General features: G+C 42.9%; 1 protein-coding gene across 1 annotated transcript in view; it reads left to right on the plus strand.

Annotated features, from left to right (window-relative positions):
- Nucleotides 1-16,709: 16,709 nt before the first annotated feature.
- Nucleotides 16,710-19,653, plus strand: part of slit2 (slit homolog 2 (Drosophila)) — a 74,988-nt gene continuing 72,044 nt past the window's right edge. Inside the window, exons 1-2 of the mRNA XM_025058215.1 lie at nt 16,710-18,746; nt 19,484-19,555. Of these exons, the coding sequence (XP_024913983.1) occupies nt 18,535-18,746; nt 19,484-19,555 (284 nt within the window). The 5' untranslated portion in view covers nt 16,710-18,534. The remainder of the gene's footprint in view (nt 18,747-19,483; nt 19,556-19,653) is intronic.

Genomic DNA, 19,653 nt, shown 5'->3' on the forward strand with positions numbered 1-19,653 from the left:
CAGGTCCTCACAAAGCCCTGGTGTGGATTTTTTTTTCTCCTCTTTGCTCTTTAAAGCAAACCTCTTTATCTTCCCTACCACTCTTCTAAGAGAGTCTAATGTGAGAGCGACATGTCTCAGAACCATTAATACTGGGAGCTGCAGACACACATCCACATTCTTCTTCCCTGCACAGAGTAATATAACTTGTCTCATCATTTATCTTCCACTCACGCCTTCTTCACTCCACCCAGCTGTGCTGAACGCTTCAAGTCTTTAGCTCCTCGTATATGTAATAAAGATCAGAGAGATTTGGAGAATTGGTACAAAAATTGAAGGGTATAAATGGTTCTAACTGTGGGAAACGCTGCAGTGAAACACACTTGTACTGTACACTGGGAATGTCATGGTATCTCTGTGGTGCTACTGTAAATCAAAAGTGCTGTCGCTTTTTCAGAAAGTTGCAGCAGCATCTGGAGGAAAGATGGAGACAGTCGACAGTGTCGCTGATTGTTTGACTCATCAACCCTAGTTTTCAGCCTTCGATCACCAAACTGGTGGAACTGGTTTAAATTTAACCAGCCTTCTGACTGTCCCAATCTTTAGGTCTGTGTGTGATGAACATATTCACTTGGTCTTCACAGTCTGTGGTGCAAATGAAGCAATGAGTGTTTATTAGGTCATTCTCCAGGGTCCGACTTTTTAGAACCGTCCCTGTCAATCGTCTTACTGTATTTCTGTAATGAAAACCACAGACAGGAGGAGCCGCTCGTGACTCCTCTATGGTTCAGCTCATTGTATTGATTAAATTGGATATAATTAGGTCACATGGGTTTTTGGATAATGAAAGTCAGCATTGCTCCAAAGTAACCCCATGTGGTCATGGTCCTGTGAGACTGAAATAGACCTGTTAAACTTTATTAGTTTGTAGAGGCTGGCTGAGTCCACAGAGAAATGTGCCTGAGAGAAAGTCTCCCAGAGACTTTGAACAAAGGACAGACTATTGTCTCAACGAGAGGACCAATGAATGGATGGTAGACCAGACTGATGAATTACTGGTTTGTTTTTGGTGGATGTTGGTAGGAAGTGAAGAGTTGTGACCCTTCAGACGGGGCAGGAAGACCGCAGTCTTTGCAGGCTGTTGCTCAGTAACTGATGGTCTCAAATCACAGAAAATGGAGGATTGAAAACACAATAGTCAGAGCTGATATCCATGAACATCCATGTTTTTGGGCTGTGGAGTACCAGAGTACCTGCAGATAACCCAGGCAAACGCAGGAAGAACACACACTGAGCGGAGATCCGACTCCAAATCGAACAGTGATGTACTTCCTGTAAAGGTTTCTATCAACATTTGCCACCATGTGGCCCAGAGCTGATATTGTACTGGCATATTTTGAGTATACATTCTAGTATGAATTACAGTACACATAAAACCTAATGCCTGGGCCAGCATTTGTAGGTAGCACGTGTGTTAGTGAAGGTGGACTGTTAAGCTGTAGTGTTTCTGGATCAGACTCAACCTGGATTACAAAAAGAGCAACTGGCAATCATGTGTTGCCCACATGATACGACCCACGGCCACTTCACACCAATGTGAATTAGACACAGCCGTACCAACTGGGACTTCAGTATCTACTAGTCATTAATAGTACCACCAGGTGTAGAGGTTTTTTTGGTTTTGTCAGCAGTAGTCACTTTTCTGTGGACTTATTCCAAATATGATGGTTAAACATTCTGTCATTTTTTGTGAATCAGGAAGCTGTTCATTTGAAATGATTAAGAAAGGAGTTTTTTTTTTCTATTTTTCAAATATGTAGACTTGAATGCATAAATACCCTTTTTCTTTTTTATATTTATTTTTACTTAAATAAAAATAATTTTGTAAAAACAGAAAACAAACACAATATGGTCTCATTGTTCATCAACTGTAGATTTGTTGGATTGTCTTTTCCTGACTAATCACACAGCTGCTCTGCAGTCTGATGATGCTGCACATTTATTTTCAATTAAAAAGATAGTTGTTTGGGTGGAATCTCCAATGTTAATGGTCTGCAGAGAAACTTTAGTTTTCATCTTCAGTGCTGCCATGTTTTGGTTTTGGGCTTCTATAGCTGGGGCTAAAATTCCACGTGTCAAATTATGATGTAGACACTGTACTAAGACATAAGACTCAAAAAAGAATAATACAAACCTATAAAATTGAACTACCTTCCTGCGGAGTTCTCTACACACCACTTAGCCATTTGAACCTACCTGCGGAGTTCTCTACACACCATTTGTATCTACTTCGTGGTCATGTGACTTTCACTGTAATAGATTTACTCTACAGCGTTTCCTCACACACTTGTCTGATCATTTGTTCCTGTTTTTGCAGATGCTTCTTAAAAACAGAAACGTTATAATTCTGGTGTTTGGTTCAATAGATTTACATCCATTATAATTTATGGAGCTCCAATAAAATGTAATAACAGTTCAGTTACCGGCAGCTGCCTTTGTGTCACTACAGTGAGCTGCTATTAACACATTTGAACCGTGTTATTACTGTAGAGGATGAGAGTATGGATTATTGTGTGTTTCGTCATGTAGCTAATCAACAGGAGCGTTGCCTGGCAATCATTCCGTGCAGGGGGGTGTGCTGGAGGGTCATGTTTTCATGCGTTAGCCTAGCCTAGCCACCTAGCTTTAAAAAAAAGTTTTTCTGAGAGCCTGGCGTGACATGCGTTAGCCTAGCCTAGCCACCTAGGTAAACCTGATCTTCCTTATTATTTATTATATATACATATAGTTTTATCTTCATTACGTGTCTACGCCGTAGCCTGCCACTATTGTCCACGGACAGCTGTTGTGGGAGAAACATCCGTAGACACATGGAGCCGCAGCTCACAGTGAGTCATCAGCCGGGGTGGCTGTGGTGAACCACCTGGCAGGATCTGGCCTGCTGTCTGTGAGCTGATGTGGGCTCTGACAGCAGGACTGTGTGATCATCGCCCTGATTAGCTGCTGCATCTATCACTGGGTGTTTGGATGGCTCCAACAGCCCTGCTGATGGACATGATGTCACTACCCATGTGCAGGTGCTGGGGTGGAACCACATACACTGTCATCAGTCTCTATCTGTGTCCCTGTCTGCCTCTCTCTCATGCACACACACACACACGTTCACACATTTATTACAGTCTCATGGACAATATTACACAAACTTGTAATCAGAGCGAGAGCGTATTTCGCAACAAGATAAATGATCAACCGTGGTTTTGTTTCCAGCGTGTGATGGCTTCTTTCCCTGTGTTTCTGTGGATGTTGTTCTTTTTATCCCATCTGTCAGCGGCCTGTCAATATCAGCATGCAATAAATTTGGCCTCACATGCGTCCCGAGGCCTATCACACCCGTAATCAAAATTCTTGTGTGTTTTGGACAAAAAACAAATTGAGTCATGGGTTCATTTTATTTGATATGGCTTTTGGAGTGCGTGCTCGTTTATGAGTTTACGTTGGATGAACAAACTGGGCCTAATCTCATAAGACGTGTTCAGTCTGCAGATGTTATCAAACTGCGAATGTGAATTATCACATATAGTGGAGATGTTGCAGATGATTACTGTGGAAGAGGCTTTCGCTCCCACTCGGTCTGTGTATCAGTGTGGAAACGGGAGAACAGGTGGTGATCTGTGTGTCTGCAGCTTCGTGGGGGCTGATGAGTCTCCAGAGCTTCAGGCTGATCGCTCCACTTACTCTTCTTGATCTGGGAATAATCACTTCTGGTCATATGGGAATACTGAGTCATAGACGTTAGGCTCTGTCTTTGTTAATTACTCATGGATGATGTCGAGTATTTTTATGCATGTGTCATTGCTCTGGAGTTCAAAATGGACATTACACCACCTGTGGACTTTAGTGCATCTCTGACAGTTCTGATTTCCTCTTCCTTTTATCTGTTCGTCTCACTTTTTTACGCTCACAATTGTTTCCAGAGGTTTCTTGGTTTTTATGGTTTTTAACCATTTTTCTCTCCATTACAAACAGGCAGATCTCCTCACAACAGGGCAATAGCACTAACGTCAGGTGTCACACTCATTTAGGTTCAGGGCCACAGCCTGATTAGATCTCAAGTGGGCCGGACCAGTACAGTCATAACATAATTACCTTTAAATAACATTACATTCATGTCGTTCTCCTTGTTTTTATGCAAATAGGTACAAGTTTATTAGAAATTCCTCATATTTAATGAAATGTATTTGTCAAAACATCACAAACTTGAAGTGTTTGTGCATTTTTTCACTTTCAAAACTCTTCAATCGGGCCAGATTGAACACCCCAGCGGGCCATTTAGGCCATATGTTTGACACCCCAGTTCTATAAACAATCAAATCTAGAAGCGTAGGTGAGAAACCATTACCTGCTGCAATTACACAGTGTTTTAGCAGAAGGGTTTTCTAACAAGGCAGCAGAAATGGAAACGCTGACCCTGGAGTCGACTCTATGTATTTCTTCTCTCTAGTCCTGGGCTTCGGCCCAAGAAACACCTTCAGATATTTTCTGCCTGTCATCTGCTGACGGAGAACACAGCGAGAACGTCTCTTTCATTTACATTCCTTCTCAACTGTGCACTTCCCTTCCAACTCTCATTGTGTTTTACTGAGGCAACGGGTCAGAAGGTCAACAGGTCGTGCCATACACACTCTGTTGGAACTCAATTTCCCATCATCCACTCCTCACTGAGTTGGACCGGTCCTCATGCTGCGTTGGGATGAATGCTCCCGAGCAAGAGATGAGATCTGACAGATGAAAAAAGGAGGCACCGAGGTGAGGCGCGTGAATGTAGTGGGAGATGAAGTGGGATGAAAGAGGGGAGAGACGTTGAAGGGCAGCGATGGAGGACCGCGAGAGGAAGGAGGGAGGGGGAGAGTAAGGTGCTTTCCCATTTCTGGTCTTCAATTCTTCTTTTTTTTTTTTTAAAGCAACATGTGGTATGAATTTGTTTGAGGAGAAAACTGGACAAAATGGTGCAGCAGTGACTTACACCGAGAAACAAAACAAACATACACACACGCTGAGTAAAAATGTTCCTTTTTGTCATTCTACTGTTTTGAATTTTCTCCTGAAATGCGTCTGGTTCCACTTGAGCGTTCTCCCTCGTTCTGTCTTTCGTTCTTCTCGGGGAGAACACACAGTGTGACTAAACAGCTCCATGAACTGGATCGCCACACGTTTTCTTCAAACCTGAGTCTTTTCACTCTATTAGCCAATCAGCTGTTTCCTTTAATGAGGCTGTCAGGTGAAGTCTGATGATAGGTGGAGACACGGCTGTTTGTAAAAGCTAATTGGTCAATCGTGCTTTTCCCAGATCTTTCATCACCCCCATTCCTCATCTGGTTTCAATCGAGCGACGATCTGCTGCCTCAACTTCTCACCTCCGTCCCTGTGCTACTTTCTTTCCTCTTTTACTTTCCTGCTTTTGCTCAGCTACAGTATGTATTTGCCCGGGGAATATTGTTTTTCTTGTTGAAAACCAAGACTGTTGGTGATCACGATGACAAACGATGTGAGGTTTTATGTGAAAAAAAAAAAAGTTAGATGATTATGTATCTCTTCTGCAGCTATTATACATAATTAAAGACATTGTCTGAGGCGGATGTCGTAAAGTCGTCTAAACGTCTGTGCTGTTAATTACCCACCAGTTCATTTCCAACCAGTTGTTCAGTTGTCTTTGCACATGTCCGTTCTTCAACCTCTTCAATGCATATAATTTATATTTTACCAGTGGAGAACGATGACGGATGACGGCAACCCGCCCTGAAAAACCACTTACCAGACGGAGGAGAGGCTGCAGAGATTGATGATTGCTCTGTAAATGCAGGCAATGGAAAATTTAAAAAATGGTTTGAAGACACCCTGCTGCAATTTTCTTGAATCGTGAAATTTGCATCTCTCGCCAGTGATTCTCCACATGCTTTCTACATCTGCCCTGTATAAAAAAAGGATTTTTTTGCATTACTGCTGAATCTATCTGTCATCCATCCATCATGTCCTGCTACAGGTAATTTTCCCTCATGACAGTGCCTTAAGTTTACTAAAATGGTTCAGAAAAAGGACACTATTCAGTGAGCTCCATGTTCATGTTCCAGAACAACATCAGATGAGAAAAAAGCAGTCTGGAAGGAGACTTTAGAAAGACAACGTTACTAAGGAACTAATGCAACAACATATTGAAACAGCAGTATATTCTGTCTGTCTGTGTGTGCATCCTGTATAGAATAGAACAGAATAGAATAGAATGCATTGCCATTGAAAATGGTTGAAATTTAACAATGAAACTGAGACATTATCGCCCATATTGCACACTGAAAATAAGAGTGAAATGTTGAAAAAAAAAATGAAAGTAAAAAATAGATGTTTATAAGTGTGGAAAACTATTAATAGCAAAACTATTTAAAAGTCTAAAATACAACCAGGAATTATTTAGCTTCTCTAAGCTCAGAAACTAAATACCTTATATTAGTGACTGTGGAGGATTTTATTCATTTGTTTCTTATATGATCATATTACTGTAGCTGTGGAAACATCGCCGGCCAAGAGAGCTGAGGTGAGAGCCCTTCACAACCTTAGGTCAAGAGAGACTTTTGAAAATCTCATTAAGCTGCAGCCTGAAAATGACTCATCGTGAGATCGCAAGTTCAAATCCCAGTGGGAACAACAAAGACAGAAGATAAAAAAATAGGAATAATTAAATTTCAGGGAAGTTGATGAATAAAGATATGATGAGAGATGTGATCTCCTCAATGGACCTTTGAGGACACAGTTGTAGCCAATTATAAAGAACCATTTGTACAATATTAAAACCCTGGAAATGTCCAGGGACCTGACGATGGAGGATGTTCTTTAGATATTCTACACTGACTGCCTTGTAATCCGTCTGATGAAACAATGGCTCATTTGAATTTTCAAAAGGCATAAAAGTAACCAACCTGGAGAAGAATGCACTTGGCCTGTCCCTCTGTGTGTGTGTGTGTTTGTATACATCCCATTATGGTGTGTGGGTGTGTGTGAGAGTGTGTGCGCGCACGCTTGTGTGAATATTCATCGGTGGCTGTAAGTGGTTATGAATGTGTTGAAAGTGATTTTCAATGGTGGCATTATGAATCATGTGCTGCTGAGGAGCTCATTCAGAAGCATCTGTTGGCTGATGCAGTCGCTGCCAAGTGTGGAAGCGGAGTTTGTGTGTCCCTCTTCACTGTGGGGAGTGTTCTTTGTTAGATGTGTGCCAAAAAGGGGCCTAAGCATTGGTGGACACCTAATCTGGGCTCTGTGTGTGTGTGTGTGTGTGAGCACAAGTCAGTGTGTGTGTGTGAATATAACATATATGATCGTCTGCAATTCAGACATCTGAAGCCAACGGTCCATTCTCAAAAGTGCTGCGTACGTGTGTGTGTGTGTGTGTGTGTGTGTGTGCGTGCGTGCATCCAAAGTAGAGGATATTAGAGGTGAATGTCAGACTTTGATGTTGAGCTTCCCGCTGTTTCACTTCAGCCTCAATCAGCATCTGTCCTGCAACACACTGACCCACTGAGCCACTGTTCCACAGTCAACAACTCGTACTGTGACAAAAGAAAAAAGAGAAAAAAATACTGTGATATTAGAGTATGTGCTACGACGTGGACCATGATCCTCAGCTGCTCGTCTGACTACAGGTGTCTGCACTGGCCCTTTAGTCTCTCTCTCTGTGTGTGTGTGTGTGTGTGTGTGTGAGACAGAGATGCACATGTTTGTGTACGTCTTGGTGAAGTCTCACTGTTGTTTGTGTTACCTAAGTGCTAATGTGAGCATTTACATGATCACACAGTGAATTTGGCATCGGACCACCGGTCTACCATCTGCTACCAACAGAGCAGGCCAACCAACACACACACACACACACACACACACACACACACAGACCTGTCAGTCTATTGTGTCTGCTGTGTGCACTGCATCAATTACACCACACACACTCATTGGGTTGATTGTGTGTGTGTGTGTGTGTGTGTGTGTGTGGAGCAGCTTTGACCAGATTCAATCTGACCTCACCTTTCATAAACGTAACACTCACACAGCTCTGCTTTGATGATCCAAGTTACTGAGCAATTTCATTTTCTATTTCAATTTTTTCTCTTCATGATGTGTGAGTGAGAATTGCGCCCCCTCTTAGCATAGGTGTGATAATAGCCCCCCTGCTGCCCAGACCTCAATTAACCCCTGCAACTGCACAGCACAGAGAGGGAGCGGAGGGAGGGGTCAGGGAGGGGGGGTAATGAAGGTGGTGATGATGATGATGATGATGATGGCAGAGGAGGTGGAGGAGATTGAGAAAAGTGCTTTTGGTGATTGTTAAATTTCTCCTTTTCTGAGGAGTTGTATTTTCCCCGTGTCCTCTTTCATCCACCCATCTACCCTCTCTGCCTCCATCATTCTCAGGGGCGCCCCGGGGCAAATGGAGAAACTGAATTCAGGAGAGGTTTTTTGGACAATGGCAGATTGATTCAGCTTTACAAACCCTGAACCTTTGAGTCGACAGTCTGTTAAGGCTGGCAGCCTGGAGGCCTGCTCATAGACTCACCCTTCACACTCACGGATGCATTCAGAGAAAAAAAAAAAAAAAAACGAGCTTTAAAGGACCGGCCTTTCTCATCCTGATTACAATGATAGGTATTGGGGAGTGGTGGGGGGTGTCGATGTGAGCCCACAGATTGGCAGTGACATTGATGGAGTCAGTGAGTGAAGTGAGTGCAGCGTTGTTCTGGTTCAACTTTGCTCCCAGTCTTTGTCTCTCCGTCCTTCTTCCTAACCGTTGATAGAGGGACGCTAATGAACTTTTATCCTATAAGCTCGCCGGGCATCGCTCTTCTTCGCTCAGCAGTCCTGCCAATAATGCATATTTGAGCTGAGGACAGCAAACACAACGAGCGGCCAACACACACACACACGAATACACACACGCGCGTGTATGATTACAACCACACACTCCCAGCTGCTGCGTATATCAGTGCATAAATCTTCCTCACCGCAAAGTCAAAACGCAGACACGTCTTCGGCAGACCCGCACAGATCGCCGTGAATGTACTAATACACACATACAGTAGAGAAAAGTACCACGCACACTCATACACACATACACACAATGCCACCAAGGAGAGACAGGGGTCAGACAGGGCTGATTGTCTCTTCCAGTCGCTCCTGAGAGCATATTGATTTTTCCCACAGTCTTTTTTCTACTCACCTCCTTCTCTCTCTCTCCCTCTCTCTCTCCCCCTCTCTCTCTCTCCTCTTCTGTTTCTCTCTTTTTCTCCAGAGGACCCTGCATGGAGTTTTTCCCTTCTCCTTGTCTTAAACCTCACCCTCTTTCATCTTTTCTCTCTCTTTTTGTCACCTGCTCCTGTGAATGGACCTCACCTTCGCTCTCAGGTTAATTTAAAAACTGAGTTTCATTTCTCCACCAGACTAGAACGGTAAAACACACGTCCGTATGTGAAGTGGGTTACGTGCGCCCACTGAGACATGAAAGCCTTGGAGGATTTATTTGCGCTGCACTCACCAGACACTTGCCTCCTCACACAAATCCTTCTTGCACCTGACAAAAAAGCAGCACCGTCTTATAAAGCTCCATGTGCAACAAGATCCCAGGCCCCGTCGCCGGCTCATGCACCGTGTCAGTATTTAAGATCCATTACTTCAGTGTAGCTTACAGCCCACTGTAACTCATCTGTCTGCTTCTCCTGCTCTGTACTGTTTTTTGATTTTGATTTTTTTAAAGGCTGGTTCCTCGTTTAAAAGTAAAGAAAATACATACAAATGGTCAATGAATTCATGACTGGATAGAAAAAAAAAATCACGTTTAAAACTTTTGGCCTTGTTTTAGATGAACTTAAAATATGACGCAGGAAGAACCTTGGCGTCAGTTCAGGTGCAGAAACTATGACTGAATGTGGTCTTAGAGTATTCTTTAGATGAGTGAGTCCTAACCGTAGGGCTGCGGCCCAAACTTGGGCCACCAGCGCCACAAAAGAACTTTCAGTTTTGCAGCAGTGGTTCTAGGGACTGCATCAACGTGTTATATATTAAATTAATATTGATGTAGAAGAATTTGAATTTTTGAACATTTGCTCCTGTCAAGAACAAATAATATTTCAGGATTTTTCAGTTGGACGAGACTTGAATGTGTTCTTATTTATCACAAATTACAAAAGAATGGCTTCACAGATGTGAGTGTTTCAACTTCACTGACTGGCCTGCAGTCCAGACCTGTCCTCTAATGGACATGTCTCTTACGCCTTTGGTTTTTATTTTAAACAGAAATTAAAAAATGCTCTGTCATTGTGTGTTACAGACATGCATTTCCTTGTAAGTTTATGTTAATCAATTTGTTTGCTGCAGCGAATGCTGATTAAAGGCTCAAAATTTTTGTTTTGGTGAAATCTGTCTTTGCTGGGGAAAGGTTGTGTATATGTGATACAGAGCAGCTCTGACGTCCAAGCACAGGTTTTATGAGTTCTGTTTTTATTCTTAGGCGAAATTGAAGGGAAAAAGCCTGATAAAAAAATTGACAAATTCCTATCATGCAGTGTGATAAACAGATGACATCTCCAGCGCCGAGGCTGATGCGTCTGCATGTGTTTGCATGACAGTCAGAGAGACGGAGCGGTGTTTTATGACTCAGTTATTAAATCCATGTGTCTCTTCACTGATTCAGCATGCTGAAAAAAAAACAAAGGAAAAAAGAGGAGAGAAATATAAGGGTGGGATTTAGATTTATTTATCTTTCCTTTGTGAGATCAGTGGAAAGAACAGGGAAATAGAAAATAAGGTGAAGAACAGGAATAACTGTTGTTGAGCTTTACTTTTTTTTTTTTGTACTTGCCGGAGGTCACCCTGACAGCAGCTCCATGTATTTACCTCCTCAACTGAGTGCGACTTTAGCAGTGCATTCAGACAGATGGTGGCGCCACAGTGATGCTCCTTCACAGTTTGTATCTGTTCAATTATAACAACAGTTCTGGTTCAGGTCAGTGAAAAGCCACAGTCAGAGTAGCCGTGTCTGAACACACACACACACTGAGGCTAACTGTGAAGATGTAAAACAGGGCCTGAGATCGGTTCCTGACACTGTATTATAATTATTATTATGTTATTATTGGAGAAAACCAACCACACTATCACTTATTCTAGATAAGATTTTTCCGTTATCCTGCATTTGTTGGACTGTGGGAGAAAAACAGAGAAGCTGGAGAAAACTGACACACACCGGAGATTGATGAACATTTTTCCACCCAGTCATCATCATCATCATCGTCATCATCATCATTGTTATTAATATTAATATATTATAATGCCAAGGGGTGTCCACACTTTTTTGACTTGGGAGCTACTACTATTTAAATGATAAGATTAAAGTGATCTGCCTACCTTAAATACATTAAATATATATTCACTAATATAAACTGAGCATACCTTATATATACATTATATACTGGGGTAGTGGTTAAATCCATGGAGCTGTACAATATGATGCAATTCTTACAGTATATGGTATGGTATATTTATTATTCAAATTACTCATGATCTAGCAGCATCTACTCAACTAGATGGTGATCAACTTGTGGGTCACGGTCTGCTCATTGGCCACCACTCTTCATCAGACATCAGTTAGACTTTGATTGTGTTTATTCACAGTAAATCACTCGATCACTAATCCAGTCCTGTTCTTGTCCTGTGTCCAACATGTCAGGGTGGATCACGTCCCTCCCTCTGATACCTGAGGCTGGACACTCGGAGTGGAGCGTTCACAACATGAGGTCCTCGTCACTCCTTCAGCACCTCCCGGGGCCTCGTCAGCAGGGACTGAGATACACTTGTCTGTCTCTCAGTCCCCTCACAACAAAGGTGACCGACCTCTCACACACCTCAGGGCCTCAGATTCTTTAGGACTTGAAACAGACAGCAGAACAGGCGCTGAAACTAAAACTTGAATCTTTGGGTTTAAACGTGTTTTAATTCAGCGCCGTGTTTTCTCTTCGTCTCTCTTTTGGGGTTAGGGTTAGGGTTAGGGTTAGGGTCAGTGCAGCTGTGTAACCAGCCTGTGTTGACAGTGCCAGTCCAAATACAAACATCATTGTTTTTAATGACGTGATTAACAGGCAGCACACACAACATGACGATGACTCATTGGGTTGATTAAAACAAATGTGGAATACACAGTTGGAAATTATTGGTATTCCACTCGTTATAATGGTTCGTGTGTGTGTGTGTGTGTGTGTGTGTGTGTGTGCATAAACAAATATTAGGATAGTCCCCACTGTGTGTGTGTGTGTGTGTGTGTGAGTACAGTAGGACAAACTATTAAGTAGCATGTGTCTCAAAAGCAGCTGTCCAGAAGCCAGCTGGACTGACCCCTGGACACACACACACACACACACACACTCTCACATGCGTCTCTTAACTTTAACTGCTACTATAAACCCACTGTAACACAAACAGGTCCTAAATCAACAGACAGGACTGTGAGCAGGATCAACTTCACAGCCATCGGTCAGACTCACTTCTCATTAGCGACTCCTCAAACCTCCGGCGTTTCTGCTGTGATTAGATGAACTAATTGGACAAGGTTTTAATTTAGATGTTAGAACTCGAACTCCCCACAGTCGTTTTCCTTTATTCTTGGATTTGCTGTTGATTTTTCAGCTGGTGACAGCAGTGTCTTGTTAAATGGGACATGAATGGGACAGTTAAACTAATGGACTATTTTAAAAACTACAATCACACAGAGTCGATCTGACGTTGACTCACATGTCGGCCATGTTTCTTCTCCGTGGTTTGATCTTAGGGCCTTTAATGGTCCATAACAAAATATTTAAATGTTCAAACTCATGTCAGTCACACCGAGGGGTCAGTATCGTTGCTGCTCCTGATTTCCCTGCTGTCGTGACTTTTCCAGTTCTTCTTCTTCTCTCTCGTACTGTTCCTCTGATAATGTTCATCCAACGTCCCTCATCCAACGTTCAGTCCATTGGCAAAACACTCTGGTAACTGGAGCTTCTTATTGGCTTCCAGTTTATTCCTCTTTTCATCACTGTTCCACCTACTCATAAGGGAGGATCATGACAGATAACACATCCAGTCCTTGTACAGACATTGAAGTTTCTCACATGGAGGCAGGAACCAGCAACAAGAGCTGGTCTGGGGAAAAGGGAAATCTCATTCAAGGCCAAATTATTTTACAAAAAAGAGTTCCCCTTTAAATATATATATAAAAAAGCTAACATAAAATTAAGCAAGAAAAGGATTTGAATCATTATACATAAGCAGTAGCTCAGTGGGTTGTACAGTTGGTGGTTCAATTTCAGACTTGGTAGGTTATGTGGCCCCCCCTTCAGGCAGAATTCCTAGCGGTTGTGCAAAACCTGTAATTTACTGCACTCAGAGTGGTCAGTACAGGACATACATTCAAATTAATTAATTAACTAGATTAAATAATATATCCAAAGTAACACTACAATACAAACTGCACTTTGTCTCTAGACTTTGAGAACGTTCTCCTGTCTGTTAATACTAAAGTCAGTCAAAGTCAATAAAAACCAATGAGTCCAGTCGGTCTTTTGACTGACACTCAGTTCAACTTAACTTTAATTCAAGTGGATCACACGACACATACTGTCTATAAAAATAATTCCTCATTCTTTTTATTTATTTTGGAAGGAAGTTTTTAATAACAACGTCAGTGTCACTCCCAGCAGCTCCCAGATATTTTATTTTTATTTTTGCGTCGAGCTGCACAAATGGATAAAGGAGAAGTTACCTGTGTTTTATTGCCCTGGCTGATCAGTGGTGGTAATAACATGTTATCATCATCACACATCCTCTGCACTGGATGGTAAACTGTAATCTTCTTGCCAGTGTCTCTTCTTCTTTTTTTCTGCGTCCACATTATTATCCTGCAGCAGAGAAAATCCAAAGCTTCAGCTACAACTGAAACACACACACCCTGTCATGTAGCATTTGTCACCGTTGGGCTTGGGAGTCGTTAAATCTGATTCCTCTGAGACATTTTCTCTCTTGTTAAAGGTAGTGTTGGGGTCAAGCATTTGGTTTCAGTGGCTGTAGATCAGTGAAGGTGAGGCCGGGTCAGGTACGCTGTGTCTGAACAGGCAGCGTGGCCTGAAGCCCCGTGGTACTGCAGGTGTCAGGGGTCAGCCTCCACCTCCTCCCTCTACTTCCTCATGGCTTTTTTCACCTCCTCTTCTGCTATGATACCCCACCAGCACTGTCCGCCTTTCTCCTCCTGATGCTTCCTGTGTGTCTCCTCCACACGTCTGAGTGTCTGCCTCCTCCTCGTCTCCGCTCAGACACAGGGACTCACACACAGTGAACACATTCATTCTGTCTTAACATTATTGTTCCCTCGTGAAGAATTAAAAACTTTATCAAATGTTGGCTGTAAGGTGCAAAGTTTAATAACTACCGTCTGGAGACGAGGCTTTGACCACCGTCCAAAATATAAACCTGGAGTGGAATTTGAGACAGAAGAACGTCCCTCTGGGCTTCTATGAAACACAAAACATCCATGTTTTTTTTTCTTTTTTTTGCCATTCAAAGCATGATATTTAAAGTTATTCATCTTTTATGCAACAATAAAAAATGCGAAAGAATTATAGCTCAAGTGTTAGCCAAAACTTTAGGAAGGCAGGGAAAATTAATTTGTTAAATTGTAAATGTATTTTTTATTTTTTAATAAATACCAACTACCATTATTGACTAAGTGTAAACCTCTTCAGTCCTGAGACCTGCACTTTGTGACAGGGACATTAGTTTTACTCTCTTTTCTAAATGTGCTTAAACAAACACATTTTTTAATTATAATTACAGAAAGACACGAGGATTTAGCTAAATGTGCTTAAACAAACACATTTTTCCATAATTACAGAAAGACACGAGGATTTAACAAAGATTGGCCATTTTTAAACACATCACAAATTGTAGTGAAATGGTTAATGGTTGGTGGTCTTTCTGTTTGTCTAACATCTGCATCACTGTCTTCCTCGCGCTGTCATCCTGACGGCTCCCTGAGGTTTTAAATCATCATTGTATAAAATAATCTTTCTTTTTTTTTTTTTTATAAATCTAAATTTTTTCCCTGCCTCTGTTAGACGGATTTGTCAGAGTGTGTTTGTGTGTGGCAGGTTCAGGAGGAATAGTCTTGTATTCCAATCCCACACAGCTGCCGGTCCTCAGTCTTGGATGCCAAAAAGGGATCAAGGGGCTTCACTGCTGATTCGTCATCTTAAGACATGTATCTCAGTGACACCTAATGCTGAGTCACTGTAATATTGTAGTAATTCCTCAGTGATCAAACGTTGTGTCTCCACTAAAGAACTTGGAATGAAGTGTCAGGTGAAGATGCTTCATTTGGGAAATATATTTTTAAAATATGAGAACGTTGATGACTCTGCTGTGCAATACATAACAGATATCACAATATAGGAATGTCGTACCGACAAACTAGACAGCTGCAAATGAAGTACTGTAGTAGATGATGAACGCACGTGTGTATTACTTGGCTCTGCCATGAACGGTTGACCTGTCCTGAACGTAGCCTTACCTTTCACCGGATGTCAGCCGGGTTTGGGCCCAGCTGCACCCGTGACCCCGGAGAGGAAGATGAATGAAGCCGTGACGAGTGTCACAGCCATGTTCATCCAAGTGTCACTTTAACATGAATCCCAACGAGAGTCTGTTTGGATAAAAGTCTGCACCTACTGCAAAATGACTTGACCTGGAAGTAAGTGAGAATCCCCGCTGCAGAGAGAGGTCAGATGTTAGTGCAGTTCATGACTTTCTAGTTCAGTGGGAAAGAGCTCAAAGGAGCAGCGTGTACCTCATGGTGAGTTCAAGTTCTGTTTGATTTCTATTAATTTTTTTGGGACACTTCAGTATCACTGAGAGAGTGAGGTCACTTTCAGAAACTGTGTTTGTGTGTGTGTGTGTTTGCAGGTTGCTTTGTGAATGCATTATGGGTGTTGTATTTCTCACTTATCTGTCAGTCATTGCATTATATTGAGCTGCATAATGGAGCCAGTCATCTTAAGAGAAATCCCAGCCTTTACTTAATTTATAAAAAGTTAAAAATGAAGTTAAAAATGTAAAAAATAATTTCTACTAATCTACTGACTTTTTTTCACTTATATAACTTAACATATATGAACTCATTTGACAAATATGTTACATTATGGACCTGGCCTAGTTCTTATTGTCATGAAAAAAACAGAAAAGTAATTGTACAACTGAAAAATATATATTTTGAAAAAAATATTTAAAAAAATATTTACCCACAATCCAAATACTTTTTTGCCAATTTGTATTTGTATCAGAACAGAAACTGTCAATTATAAAAAAATAATAATAATTACATACTGACAGTGGTTTAAGTAAACATCGACGTTTTAATGCACAATATATTAGTCCATACCAGATAAAGTGAAATAAACACAAGAAAAAAAAGAGAATCTACATTAAAACATTTGCTGGCGTCAGGGGTTTGGATGTCATTGAACGCAGCATTAGACTGAATGAGGAGAGGAATCAAACGTGTGGTTCATGAGGTGAGAGCTTGGTGCAGGTTTGTTTGTGGTGAGGTGGAGGTCTGGAAAACAGTATAGCCTGGAGGGAGTGAATGAAGCCTTTTGGGATAAAGTATAGTCTGGAAAACAGTATAGCCTGGAGGGAAGGGAACAGTGAATGAAGCCATTTGGGATAAAGTATGGTAAAGTTTGTTCCATTGTTACTTTTCCAAACCATTTTTCCCAGTCCAGAAGTGGAGATGTCAATCGCAACATGCCTTCAAGTCGTTAACCCCACGGAGGAGCAGCAGAGAACTCACATGACCCTAACTCCAAGTCACTGTTTGTTCAAGTTGTACGCTTCAGGTAGAACACGTCTTAATGTGAGGTTAGAGTTGTTCATCTACGAGACACAGAGTCAAGAAGAAGGAAATGTTTGAAATGGAAAAACGTAACTGAGGCTAATATTCTTTTATTAACATTTATGAAAAGAATATTGTAGCTACAGACCACAGCTGCTGCGACCACTGGGCCCAGACTTATTACATGGTCACCGCAGTGAAAAGCCATGAAGGTTTCACTCTGACCACTGTGTGTCTTTGCTGAATCACTGGAGTCAGTCCTTCATGACCTTGACTCCTGGTAAACATCCCTTGGTCATGTCCTGATTGTTTATGACGGATGTTTGATTTCCTCACTGGTAATTAAGAAATACTTCTTTTATCTGAGGATTATGACGGACCAGGGAGTGATATGTAAATCATGTCCTGTTTGATCATTTACTCAGGATTAACTGCGTACTGTGACACTGCTGGTGCCAGGGCCGTTGTGTACTTCGTGGAAACACTAGAATGCGGCGGGTTTTTCCCCATTTTTCAGATTGGTTTCACCGAGAAGCTCTGTCGCCTTCCTGAGGCCAGAGAAACAAGGCGTCAGGTGACTGGGACACTGCAGTGAGGGGAGAGGAGGGGAGAGAGGGAAGGGAAGGGAAGGGAGTCTCCGTCTCTACCATCAAACTGTTGCTGTTTGACTGGCGGCCAGTTAGAAACCTGCTGCTGCTGCTGCTGCTGAGCGTAAACGCAGTGTGTTTCGTGTGTGTGTGTGTGTGTGTGAGAGAGAGAGTTGTCTGGATAGACGCAGCAGCTTGTCCTCTCTCACTCTCTCGCCCCCCCGCCCCCCACTCTCTCTCTCTCTCTCTCTCTCGCTCCAATCACACACTCGGGAGCTGCGCCTTGACGCACCACGCAGAGTTGGATTATAGTATTGCGCGCTGATCTTTGACGGGACTTTTGCCTGTTTTCCCACGTTGCCCGCCGCTCCGCTGCCCACTGACTGGCATCTGTATCGATTTGCCATCGGAATCAATACCACAGCAACATTTGGAGGGTTTTTCCTCTTTTTTTTCTTCTTTTTTTCTTTTGGATAACCGAAGACTTCATTTTGCCAGATGCGTGTTGTGAATCAGGAATAAAGAAGGTCTCACCTGGATCACTGAAATGTGCGTGAAAGTGCGTGGTTCTGTGGGTCTGGTCAGGGTCTGAGCTGTTCCACCAGCCTGGTTGCGCACTCGGACTCAAAGACATTTCCACTGCACGGACAGACACGAGATCACACCCGAGGATTTGCGCACCGCATGCCGGGGACATGTGGAAGTTTGCGCCGCTGTAGCGCAGAGAGAGAACCGGTCCAGCGTCTCGTCCTCCGCCTCTCTCCTCACCCAGGAGGACAAACTCTCGACTCGCAGCCCTGACGCGCAGAATCCTCAACTAGAGACAAATGTAAATTCATCAAGTGCGATTTTAGGGACATCCATCAGAAGACGGGGCAGAGCAGCGAAGGCAGGACTGCATCTACGTGTTGCGGAGTTGTGTGAGCTCTCTGTGGGATTTCGGGACTCGGTTTTTAGTCGCCTTCCTGTTTCCCTGTAACCTGTGTTCGTGGGACTCATATTCAGCCACTTGCCGCAGTGATGATGGGAGCCTGGTGCGCCGTTGGCCCTGGCCGCTCCCCGGCGGCTGCAGGGCTGCTGCTGCTGCTGGCTGCCCTGGCTTTGGCTCTGCTCAGCGGGGCAGATGGGCAGCCCTGCCCGGCCCCGTGCTCCTGCACTGGTACTACAGTGGACTGTCACGGCCAAGGGCTGCGCAGCGTGCCCAGGAACATACCCCGAAACACGGAGAGACTGTGAGTACCGAGGGGGAGGAAACGGGGGGCAAACCGTGACGTTTGGAGGTTATGTGCAACCAAACCTGGCGCCAACAATTCAAACACGTTTTATTTTATAAATAATTATCATTTCATTAAAATGATCATTTGAATAATGCTAAAGAAAACTTTAATTCCCCTCCATGTAAATGTGTTTCAGTGTCAGGTGTCTCCAACACAGGGCCGACGGTTTATTAGAATTATACGGTAAATATAAAAAAAAATCTTTGAGTCACGTTTAAATTAATTTCTTGAAAACCTAGATATCGTCAAAGCTGGAACTTTGTGTGAACTAGAACCTGGTCCGATCAAACCGAACAACCAAAGTGAACAAAGTTGACGTGTAAATGTTGAAGTTGGAGCCACGGCTGCGGCTGTTTCTGCGGTTTCGCACAGTTGCATTAGCCCGGTGTGTGTAGACCACGTCGGTTCGTCTGGAGAGCGGCGACTTAATCAAAAACGGATTTGGACAAGTGGCTTTCACTTAGAAAGGGCGTATTTCTGATCAGACAAAGTCCTCTTGGTGAAATTAAAATTTGCTCACAGTTGCCTCAAAGTACAATTCCTGCATTGGCCATGTCACGTTAGGAGTTTGGGGTTTTTTTATATAGAAAAAGGAATGTCCTCTACAGACGTGCTCACCTGCTTTGTCCTTGCTTTATTAGCGTATCAATGTAACAGCCTGACAGCCCCTCCCTCTGCCTGTTTCTGCCCAGGGATCTGAATGCAAACAACCTCACCAAAATCACCAAGGCCGACTTCACAGGACTGAGGAATCTACGAGTGCTGTAAGTGTATTTTCTTCGCCTTGTCCCTTTTTTTTTCAGTGATACAAAATAGGACAAGAAGCACCCCCTTCCCCCCCAACCCCCCCCCCCCCCCCCCC

This window comes from Cynoglossus semilaevis, chromosome 9 (assembly GCF_000523025.1).
Source record: "Cynoglossus semilaevis isolate Cse_v1.0 chromosome 9, Cse_v1.0, whole genome shotgun sequence".
Lineage (NCBI taxonomy): Eukaryota > Metazoa > Chordata > Actinopteri > Pleuronectiformes > Cynoglossidae > Cynoglossus > Cynoglossus semilaevis.